The 22732-nt window shown below is 43.1% G+C and overlaps 1 protein-coding gene across 8 annotated transcripts in view; it reads right to left on the bottom strand.

The window, feature by feature from the left end:
• Nucleotides 1–22732, bottom strand: part of ep300b (E1A binding protein p300 b) — a 110359-nt gene that overhangs the window by 61775 nt on the left and 25852 nt on the right. For 4 of the 8 annotated variants that reach the window (XM_062036486.1, XM_062036487.1, XM_062036488.1 and 1 more), the window contains exons 9-17: nucleotides 20290–20407; nucleotides 20011–20197; nucleotides 16363–16428; nucleotides 12644–12729; nucleotides 11044–11196; nucleotides 10510–10941; nucleotides 5588–5836; nucleotides 5295–5490; nucleotides 4231–4382 (exon numbers count right to left, since the gene is read on the bottom strand). In XM_062036486.1, coding sequence (XP_061892470.1) covers nucleotides 4231–4382; nucleotides 5295–5490; nucleotides 5588–5836; nucleotides 10510–10941; nucleotides 11044–11196; nucleotides 12644–12729; nucleotides 16363–16428; nucleotides 20011–20197; nucleotides 20290–20407 — 1639 coding nt within the window. The remainder of the gene's footprint in view (nucleotides 1–4230; nucleotides 4383–5294; nucleotides 5491–5587; nucleotides 5837–10509; nucleotides 10942–11043; nucleotides 11197–12643; nucleotides 12730–16362; nucleotides 16429–20010; nucleotides 20198–20289; nucleotides 20408–22732) is intronic. The other 4 variants (XM_062036490.1, XM_062036492.1, XM_062036493.1 and 1 more) reach the window with 1 other exon arrangement.

The following is a 22732-nucleotide window of genomic DNA, read 5'->3' as shown; positions in this document are numbered from 1 at the left end:
AAACAATGGGTACATTATCAGTCAACTGTACATAGCAGCAGCCCCCAGCTACATTTTAACAGCAACATTAAACAATGGGTACATTATCTGTCAACTGTACATAGCAGCAGCCCCCAGCTACATTTTAACAGCAACATTAAACAATGGGTACATTATCTGTCAACTGTACATAGCAGCAGCCCCCAGCTACATTTTAACAGCAACATTAAACAATGGGTACATTATCTGTCAACTGTACATAGCAGCAGCCCCCAGCTACATTTTAACAGCAACATTAAACAATGGGTACATTATCTGTCAACTGTACATAGCAGCAGCCCCCAGCTACATTTTAACAGCAACATTAAACAATGGGTACATTATCAGTCAACTGTACATAGCAGCAGCCCCCAGCTACATTTTAACAGCAACATTAAACAATGGGTACATTATCTGTCAACTGTACATAGCAGCAGCCCCCAGCTACATTTTAACAGCAACATTAAACAATGGGTACATTATCAGTCAACTGTACATAGCAGCAGCCCCCAGCTACATTTTAACAGCAACATTAAACAATGGGTACATTATCTGTCAACTGTACATAGCAGCAGCCCCCAGCTACATTTTAACAGCCAGCACCTCTTTTCAAAAAGCATATTACAAAAATGAATAAAAGAGCAAACAGGTGTAACGTCACAAGAAAATGTTGCGTTATTGATGTTTACTGTAAACTGTCGTTGCTGAAGTTGATACAAGTGTTGAAAATAAAAATAATATATACTGATGTATGACTTCTTTTTTACACTTTATATGTGGGAACCTTTTGGATCCCCCAAATCTTAAGTCGGTTTTGTTTTTTTAACTGGTATTGCTTGAAAATAAAAATGAACCGAAAGCAATGTTGTTATGAGTTAGGCTCCAATTACTTAACATTTAATAATCCAATTTGAACAATTTTGGGGGGAAATATTGCATATTTTATGTTTTTCCTGCTAAAAAAGAGGGTTTTGACAAAAAAGGGCATAAAACCTACAAATATTTTACAACTGTTAGTCAACAGATTGATCTGTAACTGATGTATAAATATTTAGGCACTGAAAGGAACAACAATGACTTTAATGACTGAGCCCTTTTGGGTCCCCGGGACATTTAACTGTCACCACATTTGATGGAAGCCCTAACAGTTACAATCAACTTTGTATTGCTTTAGAAAATGAAAAATGTCAAAATGGCCTCCACATGCTTTGATTGTTGGGTGAGTGGCGTAAGGGGAAAGAGTTTGGACAACCCTGGTATATATACAGCCTAACATATTACCTACAGCCTAACATATTACCACTGGTATATATACAGCCTAACATATTACCACTGGTATGTCTACAGCCTAACATATTACCACTGGTATATATACAGCCTAACATATTACCACTGGTATATATACAGCCTAACATATTACCACTGGTATATATACAGCCTAAAATATTACCACTGGTATATATACAGCCTAACATATTACCACTGGTATATATACAGCCTAACATATTACCACTGGTATATATACAGCCTAACATATTACCACTGGTATATATACAGCCTAACATATTACCACTGGTATATATACAGCCTAACATATTACCACTGGTATATATACAGCCTAACATATTACCACTGGTATATATACAGCCTAACATATTACCACTGGTATATATACAGCCTAACATATTACCACTGGTATATATACAGCCAAACATATTACCACTGGTATATTTCAAAGATATACTGCAGATTTGTAGCCACACAAGAAAAGTGTCAGTTTTTAAAGGGTGCACCAGTAGGTAGTTTTTAATTCCTGTATTTACAATTGGAATATTTTGTACAAATATCTGTCAGGTAGGCACACGCAGTACAGTCAAAATGACTGTAAACTAGCGACTATAAGCCGCTTTGAACCCTGCGGTTGGTAAAACGCTGCAGCTAATTCATGGATTGGACTTCATTGACAGCCATATTGCAAAAAGAAAAAAAATAGCAAATACACTGAATGAGTGTGCTATTGTTTGTGCTATGGCGCCATCTTTTGGAGCAGTTAGCCCACCGCGGGCACTGCAGTGCTGCATTGTCCTTCTGATAAGACTAGCGCTTTCAGCCGGAAGTACAATTACTGTTCGGTCTTCTAGCCGTTTGTAGCGATTCTACTCGTATGGAGTCTTCGTTCATCACCTCAAGTAACGTTTGTAAGTTTTACAATATAACTAAAACAATTATACCGTCCCATGTGTGATGTCTGTAGGAGTGTTTTCATGCATATTTGTACGCGCTATCGCGATGTAATGACACTAAGGTCGTTAGCATTAGCTATAATGTTAACCTGTTTACGAGTGTCTGTGTTAGTATTAACTTACAATGGCATTCTTTTTGTATTGTTTCACTTTCACAAATTCTTCAGTACATTCACCAAAACGTCAGCGTGGAGTTATTGAGTCTGTTTAGCTGATTGGAGAGCTAGCTTGCGCAGCTAGTGGGTCCATGACCATGACTCCTGTTTTGTTTGATCAGCCGTTTTACTGCCGTGTTACAGACACCGTTTGGAAACGATTAAGGTATGTAAATAAACATTTACTCAATATTTCTGTGTAAATAAGTCATTCCACAATGCGGCTTATAGTCCGGTGCGGCTAATATATGGAAAATATTTCTCTTCTAAACTTTAGTGGGTGCGGCTTATGCACTCTATAGTGGGGAAAAAGGTGTATGAAGAGAATGACTGCCCCACCTCTACACACTGCCTACTAACACTGCTACTGGTGAGGAACTGAACTAGAAAGCAAGCAATGGCACACAAGAATGTCGACACAAAATCTGATTCAGACTAAAAACCTACAAAAAAAGTATGATTTGAGCAACGGCAAATGAATCCATGTGATAGCAAAAAAAAGCAATTGACTATGAAACTGATCAAAGTGCTCAATCTCCAAGAAGGACATCAACATGTGTTATGAAAGAGATGGTGAAGCAGGGTTGCCAAATGTCGCTTGAAAAAGGGAAATGGGACCGTATTTACAAACAAAAGTATGCATCCTCACACTTTGTTGTGTATTACCGTGAGAATTAAAAATAGTTTGTAACATTTTAAGGCCAACTTATAGACAGCCCTTTCCTTCAATCACCATGAGATTGTAGCCACTCCTAACGGGAAAAAGACATTATATAAAATATAAAAACAAGCAAGTAATTACATTTAGGTTTGCGTAAAATAGTACAAAAGGCAGCAACGCAAGCTAGAAAATGACTCCGAGAGCAGAGCTGATTGTAAAAAAGCCCTGAATCCAGGCGGGGATCCGGATCAGCCCCAAAATGTTATAACTTTGTTCCTTATCCCATTGCAGCGTTACTCAGTTGTAATACATTTCTCCACCAATTGTGGCAGTGATGACAAACAAACGGAAGAAGCACAGAGCTAAAGTCACCAACGTTTTTTAAGCCCAAAAATGATGATTTAAGTGTGGAAACTGTATTTTTATTTGCACAAATATCAACATTTTTTGATATGGTCCGATAGATAACACTGATATGGTGATACCATTTGTAGCTATATTGCCCAGTGCGAGAAATGGGTTAGAGCAGTGGTTCTGAAACTTTTTTCCTGCTCACCCTTTAGAGCACAGCTGTAACTTGCTGCCACTAAACCTGCTGAAGATATTATTGTGTTATCATTAAGCATTTCTTACACAGTCCTTCATTTTTAAGAGCTTATTGTTAAGTGTTCAATGTGATTGTACTATTTTGTTGACATCTCCCTTCTACCTTGATAGCGGAGGCACAGGAAGTTACATTGGAAATAAAAATGTTTACATTTCATACATTTTTCTCCTGCTCCTTATTTTCCATAGGTCATAAAAACATATTGACCCATTTAAAACACTGATATCATGATAGCAGTCCCTTTTTCATTTTTCAAGGCGTCGGCAACCCGAGTGTGAAGTCAATCTCTCTTAGCAGCCGCGTGTGTGCTGTTACTTCATCAATTGCTTTGATTTGCCAAAAGGTTTATGTTTCAGAGACGTGTTCTTGACTTGACATGCAATGGCAACTGAAAAAAATGAAGGCGCAGCAGAGAGACGAGGTCAAAAACACATTATGACTACTGACAAAATAACGCTTGGAAGATGAAAAATGAAAACAAACCAAAAAAAAAATCCACATTTTTAGAGGAGTTGAAGCAAAATGGCAGCCAGTGCAGTCCCTTACCAGGTTAGTTTTGTTACTAGTTCGAATACGTACGGGTATTCCCAGTAACTGGGCGTCCACCGGCTGGCGAAAAGGGAGGGACTCGGGGTCCTGCCGGTACAGAGCCTCCAAGGTGGGCATCAGAGCCTGACGGAGCTCCTCTGGCTTAAAGGCTGGAGGCAAAAAGATCATTGTAAGAAGATGGGAGTCACAAGATACGTGCCTCCACTGACAGAACCGCAGGCATGGGAGTTCAACTCAATGAAAAAGACTTGAAATAAGTCGGGGGCTGTGGGGGAAAGAGGGCCACCTACCCCCCAACTTCCTTTATCTGAATAGTCATTTGTGATTTATAGCATGAAATAACAAATATTTAGTTGTTTATGTTTCAAAATGATGCAACTATTCAATGTCAAAATACAAAGAGTAGTAATGTCAGCTAGACATGAAAAGTAGCAATTAGACAGTGTAGCAAACATGTCTGCCACAATCTTCCACTTTTCATTTGGGCTTACATGGTAAACAAGTCAAATGAATCATACATTTGTCCAAATGAAGCCAACACTGGACGTGGTCTACATCGCTGAAAGAAACTTGTCAAGAAGACAATCCCTCTGCCATCTTCCAATATAGAAATCCTGAGGATTCCCTCTTCTCTTCTCCGACTCTCTCCTCCTCATTTGGGATATCTGTTGTGATTTCACTTCCTGGTTCCATGATATCTTGCCTCTGATTGGCCTGTCCCTAATGTTTTGCCCTAATCTCAACTCATGGCAGTAAGCAATCATGGATGTTCTTATATGTAAAGCAACCCATCATCCTTGATGTACAGTTTGTGGAGTTGCTTAATGGAAAACCATAGTTTTTACCACTGGATGATCCAAACCCCTACTTGTCGGCAGGTATGGCAAAGAGACGGATCAAGATTTTAACACACATTGTAGGTCGGAAAAAACGTAAAATAATTGTTTATATTTTTACAGAGATAAAAAAGACGGACTATAGAGGGAAAAACCACATGCCTGTAGCCGTTCTGCAAGGAATGGTTGCAGTCCAGAGTGGAAAATAACACCTGCTTGACGTACTTTTCTTTTTGCTCTGAGTGCTGGCTGGGGAGGTCGTGGACTCAGATGCCTCATCTTGTTCTTTGGGCTCCTTTTTCACCTCCGGCTTCTTGTCTTCCCCCGTTTCAGCGGACGAGGAGGAGGAGGAGGCAGAGGACGAAGATGTATCCATGGCCTCTGCTTTGCACCCATCTCCAGATACATCCTCTTTCTTTATCTGGAACAGAGACTGGATTTATTCTTCTCTGGGAAAACAGGTGGCAAGCAAAACACACATTTGGCTAAAATAACAAGGCTTTTGAGGACATTCTTACCTCAACCTTCTCCGTTTGTACGTCAGGCTCAACTTTGCCCGTCTTCCCGAGAGCCTTGCCCTCCTCTTGGCTTTCCACACCGTCCTCCTCTTCCTCGTCCTCCTGCTTTTTCACTTCCATTTTGCCATCCTCTTGGCTGGGAGCGGGACAGTCCGGCGGGGCGAGCTGGGAGCTGGGGTTAGCGCCACTGCTGACGGAGGCTGGAGAAGACACCTGAGCGTCTGCTGTTACAGGAGGCTTTGGAGACGCCTGCAAGGCAACCGGGGTTAAAAGATCAGGAGACTAAGTCAAAAAACTAACAAAAAAAAAATCACGTGGAAACTCCATTTACGGACTTTCCGATCGAGCCAATTATGTCACGTTCATTCATTTTGTGTGCCGCCTGCAGGGGGGCGGAGCCCTCCAAGTCACTTGCTGCCCTGAACACTTCTCAGTGTGTGAGTGTGTGTGTGTGTGTGTGTGTGTGTGTGTGTGTGTGTCTTCTGTGTTTCTTCACCTTTTGACAACTTTTGTCCATTTTGCTTACTCAATAGGAGTCCCAAAAAGACAGGACTTCGTACCACAGCAAGTTTTAATTGTGATGAAACAGGACTTTTCTGAAAAAGATGCCAAAGCAGACCTATTTCACAGTGAATAAGAGCTCCTCTTGTTCAGTTTTCTCCCTCTCTCTGATGCTTTTTCCACAGCTGCTGCTTTGTCGAGGTTAACGTAAGTGGATTTCACTTTTTTAAATTGTTTAATATGTAGTAATATGGTTGTTAAAGTTAAGGATTTTTGTGATTTCTGATCATTTGTGAGGCCACCAAGGGGGCTTCGGTGTGTGCACGCGTGTTGGCAAAGCATCCTGAGCAGATGCCCGAACCACCTCATCTGGCTCCTCTCCATGTGGAGGAGCAGCGGCTTTACTTTGAGATCTTCTCACCCTATCTCTAAGGGAGAGACCCGCCACCTGACGGGGGAAACTCATTTGGGCCGCTTGTACCCGTGATCTTGCCCTTTCGGTCATAACCCAAAGCTCATGACCATAGGTGAGGATGGGAACGTAGATCGACCGGTAAATTGAGAGCTTTGCCTTCCGGCTCAGCTCCTTCTTCACCACAACGGATCCATACAGCGTCCGCATTACTGAAGACGCCGCACCGATCCGCCTGTCCATCTCACCATCCACTCTTCCCTCACTCGTGAACAAGACTCCCAGGTACTTGAACTCCTCCACTTGGGGCAAGATCTCTTCCCCAACTTGGAGATGGCACTCCACCAACGTTCCCTCTAAGCTGCGCAATTGCACAAAATCAAATCCCATCTAAGCTATAAAGAAAATAAACAGATAAGTTTGTTCTGTATGATTTTGCAAGCGGCCAGAACAGAGAAAACAATGTTCGTCAACACTGTTCAATTATTACGTCTGTAGAAACGCTTTAAAGAGGGCAGGAATTCCATCCATCACTTTGAGCAAAACTGTTTTTCGGCCGTAACCACAACAAAAACATAGTAAAAAAAACCTGGTTATTGTCTGCCGTACAAAAGAGGCTTAAAGCAACTCTTTGTCCATTCCAGAGGGTTACACTATGACTGATGTGCTTATTCTACTGCCATATATTAACAATGTTCACTGGTCATATGAATATTAATCATGGAATGCTGTTACTAGATTACAGACATGCTAATAAAATGATATAATAACTAAATGTGATCTGTGAAAGGAGTACAAATTATTTCCAAAGCTGGATGCCCACTTTGACATAAAACACTAGCACAAAGCTCATGAAAAAGAAGATTGTATTTGTTATAGTGAGCCAAATCACTTACATTGGGAAAAAAGTCCTGTCATTTGATTATTGAAATAAAAGATTGAACTTGTTATTAAGTCAGGTGTGGCCACACGTCTGATGTTGTCACATGTGCTCCACCCGATGCTCGGGGAGTTTTCCCCTTGCTCATACAAGTGGCAAATTAGAGGGAACATGGCACTCCACCCTTTTCCGGGCGAAAACCAAGGACTCGAACCTGGAGGTGCTGATTCTCATCCCAGTCTCTTCACACTCGGCTACAAACCCATCCAGTGAGAGCTGAAGATCCTGGCCAGATGAAGCCGTCAGGACCACATCATCTACAAAAATCCATCCAAATTCTACCGCTTATCCCTTTCAGCAGAGACCTAATCCTGCAGCCACCGAACCGGATCCCCTCAACGCCCTGACTGCACCTACAAATTCTGTCCATAAAAGTTATGAACAGAAAAAGACAAAGGGCAGCCTTGGTGGAGTCCAACCTTCACTGGAAACTGGTCCGACTTCCTGGAGCTCTGACACGATCATACAGTCAGACCCCATACTTTCTGAGAACTCCCCACAGGACTTCCCTTGGAGGAGTCCAACCCTCACTGGAAACTGGTCCGACTTCCTGGAGCTCTGACACGATCATACAGTCAGACCCCATACTCTCTGAGAACTCCCCACAGGACTTCCCTTGGAGGAGTCCAACCCTCACTGGAAATTGGTCCGACTTCCTGGAGCTCTGACACGATCATACAGTCAGACCCCATACTCTCTGAGAACTCCCCACAGGACTTCCCTTGGTGGAGTCCAACCCTCACTGGAAACTGGTCCGACTTCCTGGAGCTCTGACACGATCATACAGTCAGACCCCATACTCTCTGAGAACTCCCCACAGGACTTCCCCACTTTTACATTTTCATCATGGTGACAAGCCATAATTGGGGGAAAAAGTGATGAATTGTCCAGCCCTGTAGGACAGTTTAGCTTGTTAATAAAGAGAAAGTAGATCCATCACCTCCTCGTTATGTTTCAAATAGCACTTAACTAAAATGTGGACTTTTGTCGAGGCTAAAACTCAGCATTCATACACTATATTGCCAAAAGTATGGTGTCCACCCATCCAAATGATGAGAATCACTAACCACAGGTGTATCAAATCAAGCACTTAGGCATGGAGACTGTTTCTACAAACATTTGTGAAAGAATGGGCCGCTCTCAGTGATTTCCAGCATGGAACTGTCATAGGATGCCACCTGTGCAACAAATCCAGTCCTGAAATGTCCTCGCTCCTAAATATTCCAAAGTCAACTGTCGGCTTTACTGTAAGAAAATGGAAGAGTTTGGGAACAACAGCAAGTCAGCCACCAAGTGGTAGGCCAGGTAAACTGACAGAGAGGTCAGCATAGTGCAAAGACTTTCTGCACAGTCACTTGCTACAGAGCTCCTAACTTCATGTCACCTTCCAATTAGCCCACGTGCAGTACGCAGAGAGCTTCATGGAATGAACAGCAGCATCTAAGCCATACATCAGCAAGTCCAATGCAAAGCATGGGATGCAGTGGTGTAAAGGACATCACCACTGGACTCTAGAGCAGTGGACACACCTTCTCTGGACTGATGAATCACACTTTTCCATCTGGCAATCTGATGGACCAGTCTGGGTTTGGAGGTTGCCAGGAGAATGCTACATTTCGGACTGCATTGGGCCGAGTGTGACATTTGGTGGAGGAGGAATTATGGTGTGGGGTTGTTTTCAGGAGTTGGGCTTGGCCTCTTAGTTCCTGTGAAAGGAACTTTGAATGTTCCAGGATACCAAAACATTTTGGACAATTCCATGCTCCCAACCTTGTGGGAACAGTTTGGAGCGGGCCCCTTCCTCTTCCAACATGACTGTGCACCAGTGCACAAAGCAAGGTCCATAAAGACATGGATGACAGAGTCTGGTGTGGATGAACTTGACTGGCCTGCACAGAGTCCTGACCTGAACCCGATAGAACACCTTTGGGATGAATTAGACCGGAGACTGAGAGCCAGGCCTTCTCCACCAACATCAGTGTGTGACCTCACCAATGCGCTTTTGGAAGAATGGTGGAAAATTGCTATAAACACACTCGGCTACCTTGTGGACAGCCTTCCCAGAAGAGTTGAAGTTCGACTCAGATTTTAAATTCGAAAAACAAATCAGCAGCGTTGTACAAAAAAGCTTTTATCAATTACGCCAAATAGCGAAAGTGAAACCGCTTCTATCAGGACATGATCTCGAGAAATTAATCCACGCCTTTCTCTCGACTCGTTTAGACGACTGCACTGCCCTGTATGTAGGCATTATCCAGGCCTGCAGCTCGTGCAGAACTCTGCTGCTCGTCTGCTAACACAGACGTGAGCACATCACCCCTATATTAGCGTCCCTTCACTGGCTCCCTGTGCGTTACAGAATCCATTTTAAACTCCTTTTATTTGTTTTTAAATGTCTAAACAACCTCGCGCCAACATATCTCTCCGACCTCCTTCAGCCTTACTGCCCCACCCGATCCCTAAGATCAGCCGATCAGCTGCTACTGACGGTCCCTGACACAAGGCTGAAGCTTAGAGGTGACAGAGCTTTCGCCGCTGCTGCTCCCAAGCTCTGGAACGACCTACCTCTGAGTGTTAGACAAGCCTCCTCTCTTCCTGTTTTTAAATCTCTCTTAAAAACATACTTTTATTCCATGGCTTTTAACACTGAGTGATATCCACCCTGTAATGGCATCCCATAATACACCTGCTGTCAACCTGTTTTTATGTTTTATTTTTTTATCGTGTTCCGTTTGTGTTGTGTTTGCTCGGTTCTCGTATTATCTTTTAACCTGCCCATTGTACAGCACTTTGGCTACCCCTGTGGTACATTTTAAATGTGCTTTATAAATAAAGTTGATTTGATTTGAAGCTGTAATAGCAGCAAAAGGTCATATTGACCCCTATGGGTTAGGAATGGGACAGCACTTCAAGTTCATAGGTGAGTCAAGGCAGGTGGCCAAATACTTTTGGCAATATAGTGTATTTACATTGGAGAAATGTGCTTTTGGATTTACAAACCCGGCTGAAGAACCAATCAAGCTGATAAATGCAGGTTCCACCACAGTGAAAGCAAAGGTGAGTACTTACTGGGCTCTCTGGCAGCTGCAGGGGCACATGTGCATTCTGGAAAGGCCCCAAAGAAGCCTGACCTACCTGGGGGCCTGAGGTAGTGGCGCCCCCAAGTGTCTGCTGTGGCAGCTGGCTAGCCTTCTCAGAGTTCTGCGACGCCTGCTGTTGGTGCTGAGGAGGCAACTGGGGCGTAGTCGGGGTCGGCGGCTGTGGCGTCTGAGAGCGAGGTAAGCTGGGAGCGGTCTGATGAGGTTGAGGCGTTAAGCTGCGTGCGGGCGAGGGAGAGTTTGTTCGCATGGGCGTGCAGTGAGGAAAGGTGCTGGGCTGGTTGGAGGTGGAGGACGGAGGCGCTGCAGGCCCCAGCGAGGCTGCCGAGCACGGGGCAGGTGTGGCAGACTGGGCTGAAGGGCTGCCGGCTGGGAGGGAAGGCGGAGTCGACATCTGGTTCTGCTGCACAGATTAAGAAAAGGAGAGTAAGTGGAGAGGACGTCGTTGCGTGCTTTTCAGGAATTTGTTTGGTCAACACAATTAGGCTTGCTGCTAAATCTTTACCAGCGGCCCAGCGGCCTGTGATCCTGGCTGGTTCACGCCAACAGGGCCAGCACCGAGCCCAGGACTGGACCCAGGAAACTGGCCTGGCGGGAGGTACTGGGTCTGGAGCTGCGTGGCATTTGGCTGGCCCATCCTTGTTGAGCCCATACCCATCTGTACAGGAGACACCAAAAGGGTGTTGAATAACTGACTATTTCCTTAAAGTGGCAGTAGAGTATAAACCAAGTAGACTTTATATGCTTATTTGGGTTTCATTGCATCCATTAAACATATCCAATTGTAGTTACAGTCCACAAAGTATGTGAAAACACCATCTTAACATCACAAAATGCCACAAATTCAGTCAGCCATTTTAAAGATTCCGCTTTGAACGTCTTCTGTAATCTTTTTCGGAGATTGACGTCACTTCTGCACTCTGACCATATTATTAGATCAGTCATACTGGAAATATGCAAAAATTCTACAGACATGCGCTGTTTAACATTTACAATCCCTATATAAGACATGTTTTTATTTTATGCATGCTAAGTCGTAAATACATAAATAGTCCGTCAATAAGGGCTCTCTATTTTGCCCACAAAACCTCTAAAAAACAATCCAAAACCTGCCAACAATACTCTTTATACATATTGTGACCTGAATATTAACCAAATATTAGCAAAGTTCTTATTATAAGCGCTAACGCAGACAAACTTATTCTTAGCGGCGGTGGATTGATAACACACAGTTTTACTGTGACCCAGCCACATCTCGGCCTGTCAAAGTTCTAGATTATAAATCATGCCTCTCGTCTGGATATTAGCAGGAGTCAGCCATGAATGTAGAAGTTGTTCATCTGTGACATTCAATGTATACCCGGAGATGGAGACAAACACACACAACCGCAGACCGTGTCTGCAGGGAGACTTCTCCTTGTTAAACCTTCGTGTGCATCATGATTAATTCTTCATCTAAACGGGAAGATATAAACACCCTACAGTCATCATCGCAGTGAGAGCAGACATCGTACAGTAAGCTATCATTTTATTATGTTTGTTTTTCTTTAGCACTTAGCAACACTGCTACATGATGCTTAGTGTTTCACTAAAGCTGGATTTATTAAGCAGAGCTTTTAAAACTTGTACATCGTCCTCTTTGTATTAAGGATCAACAATATAAGGTTCTGGATCCTCATTTTCCCAAAGTAATCCTTGTTGATCTCATCATTATTGTTGTGGATGGGGAAGGGATCTGTGGTTCCTCCTCTACGTCACACGTTTACGGGACTGCCTTCCTCGTTATCTCTCAAAATGGCTCAGGAATCTTTGTAAGATTGATACTATTTTGAACATGTCTATTTACTCACAAACTTTGCAAGTCTTTCCGTGTTATAAATCAGATATATATGATCATAGCTTCAATATAGAGGCAATTTGTTTTTCCACTTGAAAGAAGTCCAACAACATATAATGCGTAACAATGACATATTTGTTCTTTGTACAAGTTCAGTTCTTAGTTTGTCTGCTGCATTATGTGGACCCTCACTCAAGATGGCACTTCATCAGTTTATTTTCAGAGCACACAAGCCAGAGACAGAAGCTTCAGACGCAGTAATTCATACCTGGTTCATTGGCGCATTGAGGGGAAGAGGAGGTGTCGACCTTTGACCCATTGACTGCATCCCCATCTGACCAAACTGGTTGACTCCTGCACACAAGTGGCTTGTATGAGTGCAAACATAAGTAAGTGCAGTCAAAAGTATTGATACTTCCACACCAGCTCGGTGCCAAGACACGAAAAACTGCTTTTTTCCAGTATGGAATACTAGGCATGGCTACCGAGTCCTGTCATTTTTTGGCATCGGCCAAATCCTGTTGGTCCTACCGGGCACCGATTCATGTCAGATCCAACAGGGCCATATTACGGTACCTGGCTTGCGCGTGACATCACGCCTGGTTGTCGACTTTTAGACAACTCTTCGTACTTTGCCACTCAGGACTCTGCCTAACTACCTGGGTAATGTTGCAATTAAAAAAAACGATCCAACGCGAGTAACGTAAGGCTCCACTTTTCCAAAAATGTACTAGCTTGATGCTAATATACACTGGCTTTGCTATTGTCATTTGCATTAGTGATTTTACATGGCGATTTCAACACCTCCAAATTATGATAATGAAAACTACAACTAAGATGCACATTACAATCAAACAGCTGGGCCTAATAAGTACAATACTTACAGGATTAACCCTTTTTATGGCGCAAGAAAAACCACCAACTATACACGACTGCCATCGTGGGCTTGCAACTGTAATTGCAACTTAATCTCATACTTGCAAATGATAATACAACTGGACAGCAGTATTTTTTTAATATCACAATCAAAATGGACAGTTTAGTACCAAAAAAGTACCGAAAATTGGTAGTGTTGAGTACCAGTATCGATCCCTACCGAATACCGTACAACACTTTTTCAATTGGCGGCATGTGAGCGCTGAGTCAGCACCAAAGAAAAATGCCGGCTGCCTTATTGTATGTAAATGTAAAGAATGAGTCAGTGTTCCCAATAAATGTACTAATACCCTGTCACAAATGGGGATTTGGCTCTTACGGTTGGCCTTCGCTCATAAAAACAACGATAAAGGAAGTGTGTCAGTGTAGCATAAGTGCAGGTGTGGTGTAACTCCGCATCACAACACCAAGAAGAAAGAACCTTTGCTGCACTTTAGCCACGTTGTTGCTATATTTAGCCATCAGAGGTACATATTTATTCTGCAATCAAACAGAAGCCATCATGAGAGTATCCGCCGCACGAGTGAGAGCGGAGATCCGCCACCACAAGCCCACGTCACACTACCACCGTATTGCAAGAATATTAAGAACAATATTGTTTGTTTTGTAACAAAGGCTCCACGCCACTGCTGTCTTTATTTGACAATGTGAAATAGTTGGTAAATAACAACTATTTACAAGCACAGTGTTGTTTGTTTTGATACACTCGCAGGTTATAGAACACTGCTGTCCTTTTGGAATGTATAGTTACATCATTTAAATCATGTGCAAGAAGATGTTGAAGCACGTTGATCTTTAATACTTGACACTTTAAAACTGTTTTTAACAAAGTAGTACATTTAAAGGAGCCATATGTAATAATGTCATGTCAAGTCATTATTAAATCCATCCATCCATTTTCTACCGCTTGTCCCTTTTGGGGTCGCGGAGGGTGCTGGAGCCTATCTCAGCTGCATTCGGGCAAGTCGCCACCTCATCACAGGCCATTCACACTCACATTCAAACACTAGGGCCAATTTTAGTGTTGCCAATCAACCTATCTCCAGGTGCATGTTTTTGGAGGTGGGAGGGGCCTATCCCCAGGTGCATGTCTTTGGAGGTGGGAGGGGCCTATCCCCAGGTGCATGTCTTTGGAGGTGGGAGGGGCCTATCCCCAGGTGCATGTCTTTGGAGGTGGGAGGGGCCTATCCCCAGGTGCATGTCTTTGGAGGTGGGAGGGGCCTATCCCCAGGTGCATGTCTTTGGAGGTGGGAGGGGCCTATCCCCAGGTGCATGTCTTTGGAGGCGGGAGGAAGCCGGAGTAGAACCCACGCAGTCACGGGGAGAACATGCAAACTCCACACAAAAATCCCGAGCCCGGGATTGAACGTAGGACTACTCAGCACCTTCATATTGTGAGGCACATGCACTAACCCCTGAATGATACGTCAAAAGGCATTCAAAAATCATCTTCTTTTCCAATACCTCTATAACTGATAACAGTAGTTCAGCCAGGATGATCATTTCAAAATTAGATTTACAGCCCTGAAATCTTGTTATTGTTTTCATGTCGATGCCCCGCCCTCCACCGTTTGACCAATTAGAAAGTCTGTGAGTGTGTCACATCAGGGTTGCCATCTTGGTCTGGCTACTGCCACTGGTAGAGTTACTAAACATGTCAGACCTTAGTCAATCTAAAAGTTACCTTTCTCAACTTATTCATGACAAAGCCAGCAACAAAACCAGGATTTGTATCAGAGATGCCTTTGAAAGATGGATTGATTGATTGATTGATTGATTGATTGGAGGCGACTGAAGGCGGACAAGATTTTTTTATCTGACACCAAACTTGCTAATTTCCTCCTTGATAGGTAAGTCAGACATTTACCTTTTTGTATTACTTGTAATAAATGGACATGGACATTTTGTATGTAAACTATATTGTCCGATACAGTACATATGTCCGTGCAACGAATGCTTAGCATGCTAGCCCGGTCAATGGCACATGGACTTACAGGCTAACGGGGGAAATATATGCCCGTTAGCCTGTATGTCCATGTGTCATAATATATTTAGTACAAATAAAAGCTATGTGGATATGGGTAGTGTCAGTGCCTATTTCCTTCTCAATATGCTGATACGCTGAGGAAATGGTTCCAACATTAGTCATCATGGCAATGTGAAAGGTATGGAGACAGACAAATCGCATGATAAAATAATTCCTCATTGGTGTTTACATATTGTGGACTACATGCACCAAGTTATATGGCAATCTGAAAGGTTTGAAACAGTAGCCTATAGGCATACCTTGGTAAAATGTCTCCTCTTTAGTTTTGGGCGTACATTAGTCTGCTAAGCATGCTCTACTTATTTTCACCAGTATAACCATTGCTAGTGTTGGTTGTAGTTGGTTGTAGTCTGTTTTCTGACAGTACTGACAATAACCATATGATTGTTGTCATATTGTACGCAGGCATGACCTACTTCTTCCTGGAAACAGCTTCATTTTTGTGTAAAATGTGTTGGTAAGAGATTTTTTATTGACAAAGGGCTTGTCTATTCAACTATTATGGTCCCAGCACCTCAACACCTAGTAAGAGGTAGTGGAAGTTTGAAGTTCCTTGGATTCGGCTGCGTATCTGGCAACCTCAGTCAGAGAGAGGGGGAGGGGACTACAGAATTTTGACTGTGATTGCAGTACCCTTTCTGGTCAAATTTGTATATAAGGCTCCTTTAAAAGTATATGATATATTATTTTTAATCGTGGTAACAAATAAGGATCAAGAGACATGGAATTTCATTGGTGAAATCCTGACAAGCCTAGCAGTCACATTTCCAATTAGACACCACAGTATGAAGGAGTGGAAAAAGACATTAGCAGACTTGTATGCAATGAGTGGACGAGGCAAAGAACATCTGAGTCCACATTAACACATCTTGAAAAACAAGAGTTAGTTCAATAATAATGGAGTGATGAAGCCTTAAATTCTCCAAGTCTGATATCAATTCAATATTTTCTTTCATTGGATTAGGCGGAGGTTTTCTTCTCTGTGTCACGTCAAGGACACTCACCTGCTGGGTTCTGCAGCCTGTTGGGTCCAGCAGGTCGGATCATGGACGGATCAGCATGAGGACCGTCTGAAAGAACGATACTATGTTACAGAAAGCCATTTTGGGGACATCACTTCCTGTGCAGCACGGCGGAGCCTCCTTACATCACATCCTGTTTACACGCTCCGTTACACTTGCCTTCTTTCTTTCACCAGCTTTGTCTACTACTCTATTTTGCCTACTCAATACGACTCCAAAAAAGCCAAAGAAGGAGCGAATGGCTGTGGTGTCACAGCGGACTGAGAAAGTCTCTTTTTCCCCCCCAAGATGGCGCCGCTGTAGTGGCTGCTGGTGGCAGGAGCTCTGTGCTCGTGTCATCCTTTTGTGTTCCTGATGTTTCCCTCTTCTTTTCATGTGGGGTTTTTGGCCTTTTGGTTGGGGACCCTTTGGGACTGTGAGACAAGGCTGACTTCTGCGGTGCTTTTTTGTCAACTTCTGAATCTGCCTCCCGGGAGCCTTTTGGCCATGGAGACCAGCTGCTGGGTGTCTGCCACACCAGAGTCCATTTGGAGAGACTGGAGGAGATGTGGATGAAGAGACAGGACTGCAGAGTTTGGAGAGACTGGAGGAGATGTGGATGAAGAGACAAGACTGCAGAGTTTGGAGAGACTGGAGGAGATGTGGATGAAGAGACAGGGCTGCAGAGTTTGGAGAGACTGGAGGAGATGTGGATGAAGAGACAGGGCTGCAGAGTTTGGAGAGACTGGAGGAGATGTGGATGAAGAGACAGGGCAGCAGAGTTTGGAGAGACTGGAGGAGATGCGGATGAAGAGACAGGGCTGCAGAGTTTGGAGAGACTGGAGGAGATGTGGATGAAGAGACAGGGCAGCAGAGTTTGGAGAGACTGGAGGAGATGTGGATGAAGAGACAGGACTGCAGAGTTTGGAGAGACTGGAGGATATGTGGATGAAGAGACAGGACTGCAGAGTTTGGAGAGACTGGAGGGGATGTGGATGAAGAGACAGGACTGCAGAGTTTGGAGAGACTGGAGGAGATGTGGATGAAGAGACAGGGCTGCAGAGTTTGGAGAGACTGGAGGAGATGTGGATGAAGAGACAAGACTGCAGAGTTTGGAGAGACTGGAGGAGATGTGGATGAAGAGACAGGGCTGCAGAGTTTGGAGAGACTGGAGGAGATGTGGATGAAGAGACAGGGCTGCAGAGTTTGGAGAGACTGGAGGAGATGTGGATGAAGAGACAGGGCAGCAGAGTTTGGAGAGACTGGAGGAGATGCGGATGAAGAGACAGGGCTGCAGAGTTTGGAGAGACTGGAGGAGATGTGGATGAAGAGACAGGGCAGCAGAGTTTGGAGAGACTGGAGGAGATGTGGATGAAGAGACAGGACTGCAGAGTTTGGAGAGACTGGAGGATATGTGGATGAAGAGACAGGACTGCAGAGTTTGGAGAGACTGGAGGGGATGTGGATGAAGAGACAGGACTGCAGAGTTTGGAGAGACTGGAGGGGATGTGGATGAAGAGACAGGACTGCAGAGTTTGGAGAGACTGGAGGGGATGTGGATGAAGAGACAGGACTGCAGAGTTTGGAGAGACTGGAGGGGATGTGGATGAAGAGACAGGACTGCAGAGTTTGGAGAGACTGGAGGAGATGTGGATGAAGAGACAGGACTGCAGAGTTTGGAGAGACTGGAGGGGATGTGGATGAAGAGACAGGACTGGAGAGCTGGACAAGCTTCACAGTGTCTTGGCTGAATGAGCAGGTATCAGACACCTCTGTCTCCTTGGACGTATCCTCACTCATCCATGCCGACTGGACACTAGCTGAGAGTTGGTGGGCGGCCGAGGGTGGAGCCGACTCTCTTGGTTGCTTTGTTGGGTCTGCTCCTGTCCCCCCACCCCAGCAGACGATGGTGAGGAACACCGCAGAGGCCACCACAGTGTATATGTTTGTTGTTGTTGTTTTACTTTTGTGGCTGTGGGTAGAAGTGGCTGGTTGCATCAGCTCGGCTCTTTTAAATGTCTTTAAGCGTTTACCTGTTTCTCACCTTTTTTGTAAGGGGCACCGGAAGCTGGCAGACGATCCTGTTCTGTCTCACAGTAATGTTTGATCCTGTTCTGTCTCCCTGTAATGTTTGTCTGATCTTGAATGGGATAGTGCTGAAAATCTTCATTTCCCCTCTGGGATTATTAAAGTATTTGTGATTGTGAGAGGGAAAAGAAGAAACCCTGGAGGAGCAGTAACACGCTGCCCCTCCTTCCCGCCCCCTCCCCTCTCTCTCTCTGCCTTAAATGACTTTGCCTTCTTGTGTGGAGTGCATGCCAAAAACATTCACGGGCAGCAAGGTAAAGAAGTTTTGACTTCTTTTATAAGTGTAGCAACATGGTTGTTAATGTTTTGTGTGTTGACAGCTCAGCTTGCCTTGTTTTTGTGTTGTTTTGATCATTAAATTGAGGACATTTTAAAGTATATCAGATTGATAACCAAGTGTGCATTCTTTTACTAAAACATGGACTTTTGTGGAGGCTAGAAGCAATTATTCATGTTTACATTGTTTCTTAGGGTGAACTCTGCTTCACTATACAAACTTTTACGAGCTCCACTTACACACCATGTTCAAGAACCAATTAAGTTCGTAAATGGAGTTTCCACACTACTGGTAAAGCAAAAGATGAACTTATATTGGGGAGAAATACAATATGGTTTGTTCCATTTTCACATTTTTAATCTTAGCCTTTCTCCATGTCTATTACTGATCATTCATTCACACCATATCTTTTAAGTGTATATCGACAAACAGAGGAGTACCGTATATCTTGGACTATAAGCCACTACTTTTCCCTTAAACTTTGCACCCTGCGGCTTACAAAACGGTGCTGCAAATTTATCGGACACCCATAATGCAAATACTTTTTATTAAAATACACTTAAATGTTGTGTAATTGTTTGTGCTATGGTGCCATCCTTTGGACGAGTTTGCACACTGCAGCTGCTGCTATGTGAATGAATCCCTGCTGTTTAGAGCTTTGAACTGGAAGTAGCCGTCCATAGCGTTTCTACTCGTATGGATTCTTCATCACTCCAAACGTTTGTAAGTTTTACAATATAACTAAAACTATTCTTACTTACTAAAGCGTCCCATGTGTGATGTCTGTAGGAGTGTTTTCATGCATATCTGTACATGCTATTGTAATGTAATCAAGGTAGCGTTGTTAGCACCAGCTAATATGCTAACGCGTTTACGAGTGTCTGTGTTAGTATTATTAACTTATAATGGCATTACTTTTTGTATTGTTTCACTTTCACAAATTCCTCAGTAAATTCACCAGAGAGTCAGCGTGGAGTTATTGAGTCTGTTTAGCTGATTGAGAGCTAGCTTGCGCAGCTAGTGGGTCCATGACTCCTGTTTTGTTTGATCAGCCGTTTTACTGCCGTGTTAAAACTCCATTTGGAAACAATTAAGGTATGCAAATAAACATTTATGAAATATTTCTGTGTAAATAACTCATTTCACAACTTATATATCTGTGACTGTGGCTAATATGTGGGAAAATATTTTTCCCCTCAAATTTAGTGGGTGCAGCTTATATACCCGTGCACTCCATAGTCTGGAAAATGTGGTATTGAAAAAGTTCAATTGATATGTTGGCTTACTTGGAGGTGGCCCCGGGGCCATGGGAGGCTGACCCAGGCTGGGAGGTGGTATCTGTGGGAAGCCAGGTGAAGCCAAGCTAGGTTGCCCAGGCATCATTCCCTGCTTTTGGAGACGAGTCCTCCTCTTCTCCTCAAGCTCCTTTTGGATCTTGTAAATCTTCTCTGCTAGGAGGTGGTAGTACTCCGCCTTGAGGGAAAGGAGCAAAGAGAAACCAGAGTGTTGCAGGTCATTCACATGCCATCCACTTCTTGGACACAAATGTGACGGCCATGTCTTACCCTACTGTTGGCGGACTCGTACATGTCCCCCTCTACTTTTCGAGCATACGCCACCAGATTTTCCATCCTGCGGTCCTTCAGGGCAGCGGGGTCAGGAGTGGGAAAGATGGCTTGCACCCTGCTCACACATACAGTACATACATTTCAATGTTGACTCCTCCCACACTGTAAAGGACAACAGGTATCAAAGTAGATACAGTATCTAAAATGGTATGAATCTTGTTTTGACTGAAATATTGTGGCTGCTCCATAATACTCTCGACATATCGTGATAATGCATGCTGATGACACAATTCCGATAAGTCCTGCGAGTGAACAAAGGCGTCCCTAACTTGCTAGCATGCTAGAGGATAACGTCCCTCCACAGTGCACTTTCTAAATGATTCATCCTTGGCTCCTGGCCACAAACAAAGTGTGTTTCTTACAAAGGGATTAGAAGACAAGGAATAGCAAACATGAGGATACAACAATGCTAACCGCTAAGCTAGATCTCTTGAATGTAATTGAGTTGGGAGGATCGATACAAATATCGACAGTAGCGATAGTTAAGTAAATATACTGTAGCATTGGTATGTGGTTGATACTACAGGGATTAGTAGGGGTGAAACGATTCCTTTTAACGACTCAAATCATATTTTGAGGTTGCCTTCGATGCGGAGACAATATTCATTTATTTAGAAGGATAATACAGGATTTCCCCTAAACTGCCAAGATACCTGTGGCGGTGGGGGTGTGGTCACCATGACATCAAGTAATTTGAATAATTTCTATGATGATATGGTTTTCTTTAAAAAGGCTAAAAAAATGTATATATACATTTCAAATAAATCTGTTATCATGTCTTGTAGAAAGTAGTGACTTCTGTCCCTGACTAATGAGGCTGCATCGAGCATGACGTCACACTTGCTTGGCGCTGTTGCTCTAGTTGGACTTTCTCTTCTTAAAAGTTGCAACTGTCTTTCTTAATATTTGCACATTTTGTAGATGGCTGTCCGCGGGTATATCTGCAATATATATAAAAAAATCACGTCCACATCACAGACATGCTGACAACGCTCCAGACAATGGCGTGCGTTTTGTTTACATCCAGTTTCGGTTGTGCAGTTTTCAGTGATCAAAGTCTTTCTTCGGTGGTCAGGTTGTCGGTACATCACTTGTCAATAGTGCGCAAATAATAGACTATACATATCAATTTATACTGTAACGACCAGCTAATCTTAATGTTTTATGTTTGTGTGGTTTGGATTTGATGTCAGTTTTTCCCATGTTTGCAAACACACCGTCCGTGCCTGAAAGGTGATTGGCGGAGAATGAGGAAGTGTTGTTGTTGCTCACGGAGACAAAAGTGTTTGCACGGGAGGTAAAACCTGTTGGAATTGTGCTGTTTGTTATCAGAAGGTTGGTAATAAAAGTTAAAAATAGCGTCTGATTTTGTGTGATTTCTTCTGGGGGCTACAATATATTATATTACTTACATTTGTTTTCACGTACAAAAACCCCAATAACCTTATTTAAAAGGTGTGGCAGTAATCAAAGTACATTAAAGAGAAACCCTGTAATATCTGAAAAGATTCAGTGAGTTATCATTAAAAGTCATACATTTCATATTAAGTCTGCCATTCTTAAATCCAATGTGTTCTTTCTCCTAGTATTGATAAAATACATTGATTGCCTTTATGTTAGAGCGATATTGACTATAAACCACTACATTTTTCCTACACTTTGAACCATGCGGCTTATAAAACGACGCTGCTAATTTATGGACATTTCTTCGCTGACAATGCAAATGCTTTTCATTAAAATACACCTAAATGGTGTGTTATTGTTTGTTTGTTTGCGCCATCTATTGGATGAGTTGGCTTACTGCAGATGCTGTGAAGTGAATTAATTCCTGCTGTTTCGAGCTTTGAACCGAATATGGAAGTGTTGTTCCGTCTTTTAGATGTCCATAGCGTTTTTACTCGGATGGATTCTTCATTCATCAGTCCAAGCAAGGTTTGTAAGTTTTACAATACAACTAAAACTATTCTTACTTACTAAAGTGTCCCATGTGTGACGTCTGTGAGAGTGTTTTTTTGTACGTGCTATCGTAATGTAATTAAGCTACTAGCGTCATTAGCATTAGCTAATATGCTAACAGGTTTTTGAGTGTCTGTGTTAGTATTATTAACTTACAATGACATTCTTTTTGTATGGTTTCACTTTCACAAATTCCTCAGTAAATTCACCAAAACGTCAGCGTGGAGTTATTGAGTCTGTTTAGCTGATTGGAGAGCTAGCTTGCGCAGCTAAACACTAGTGGGTCCATGACCATGACTTCTGTTTTGTTTGATCAGCCGTTTTACTGCCGTGTTACAGACACCGTTTGGAAACAATTAAGGTATAAATAACATTTATACCTTAACATATAAATAACAAACATTTACAACTACTTTCGTCCCAG

This window comes from Entelurus aequoreus, linkage group LG25 (assembly GCF_033978785.1).
Source record: "Entelurus aequoreus isolate RoL-2023_Sb linkage group LG25, RoL_Eaeq_v1.1, whole genome shotgun sequence".
Classification (NCBI taxonomy): domain Eukaryota; kingdom Metazoa; phylum Chordata; class Actinopteri; order Syngnathiformes; family Syngnathidae; genus Entelurus; species Entelurus aequoreus.
This window is presented reverse-complemented; position numbering and strand designations above follow the sequence as displayed.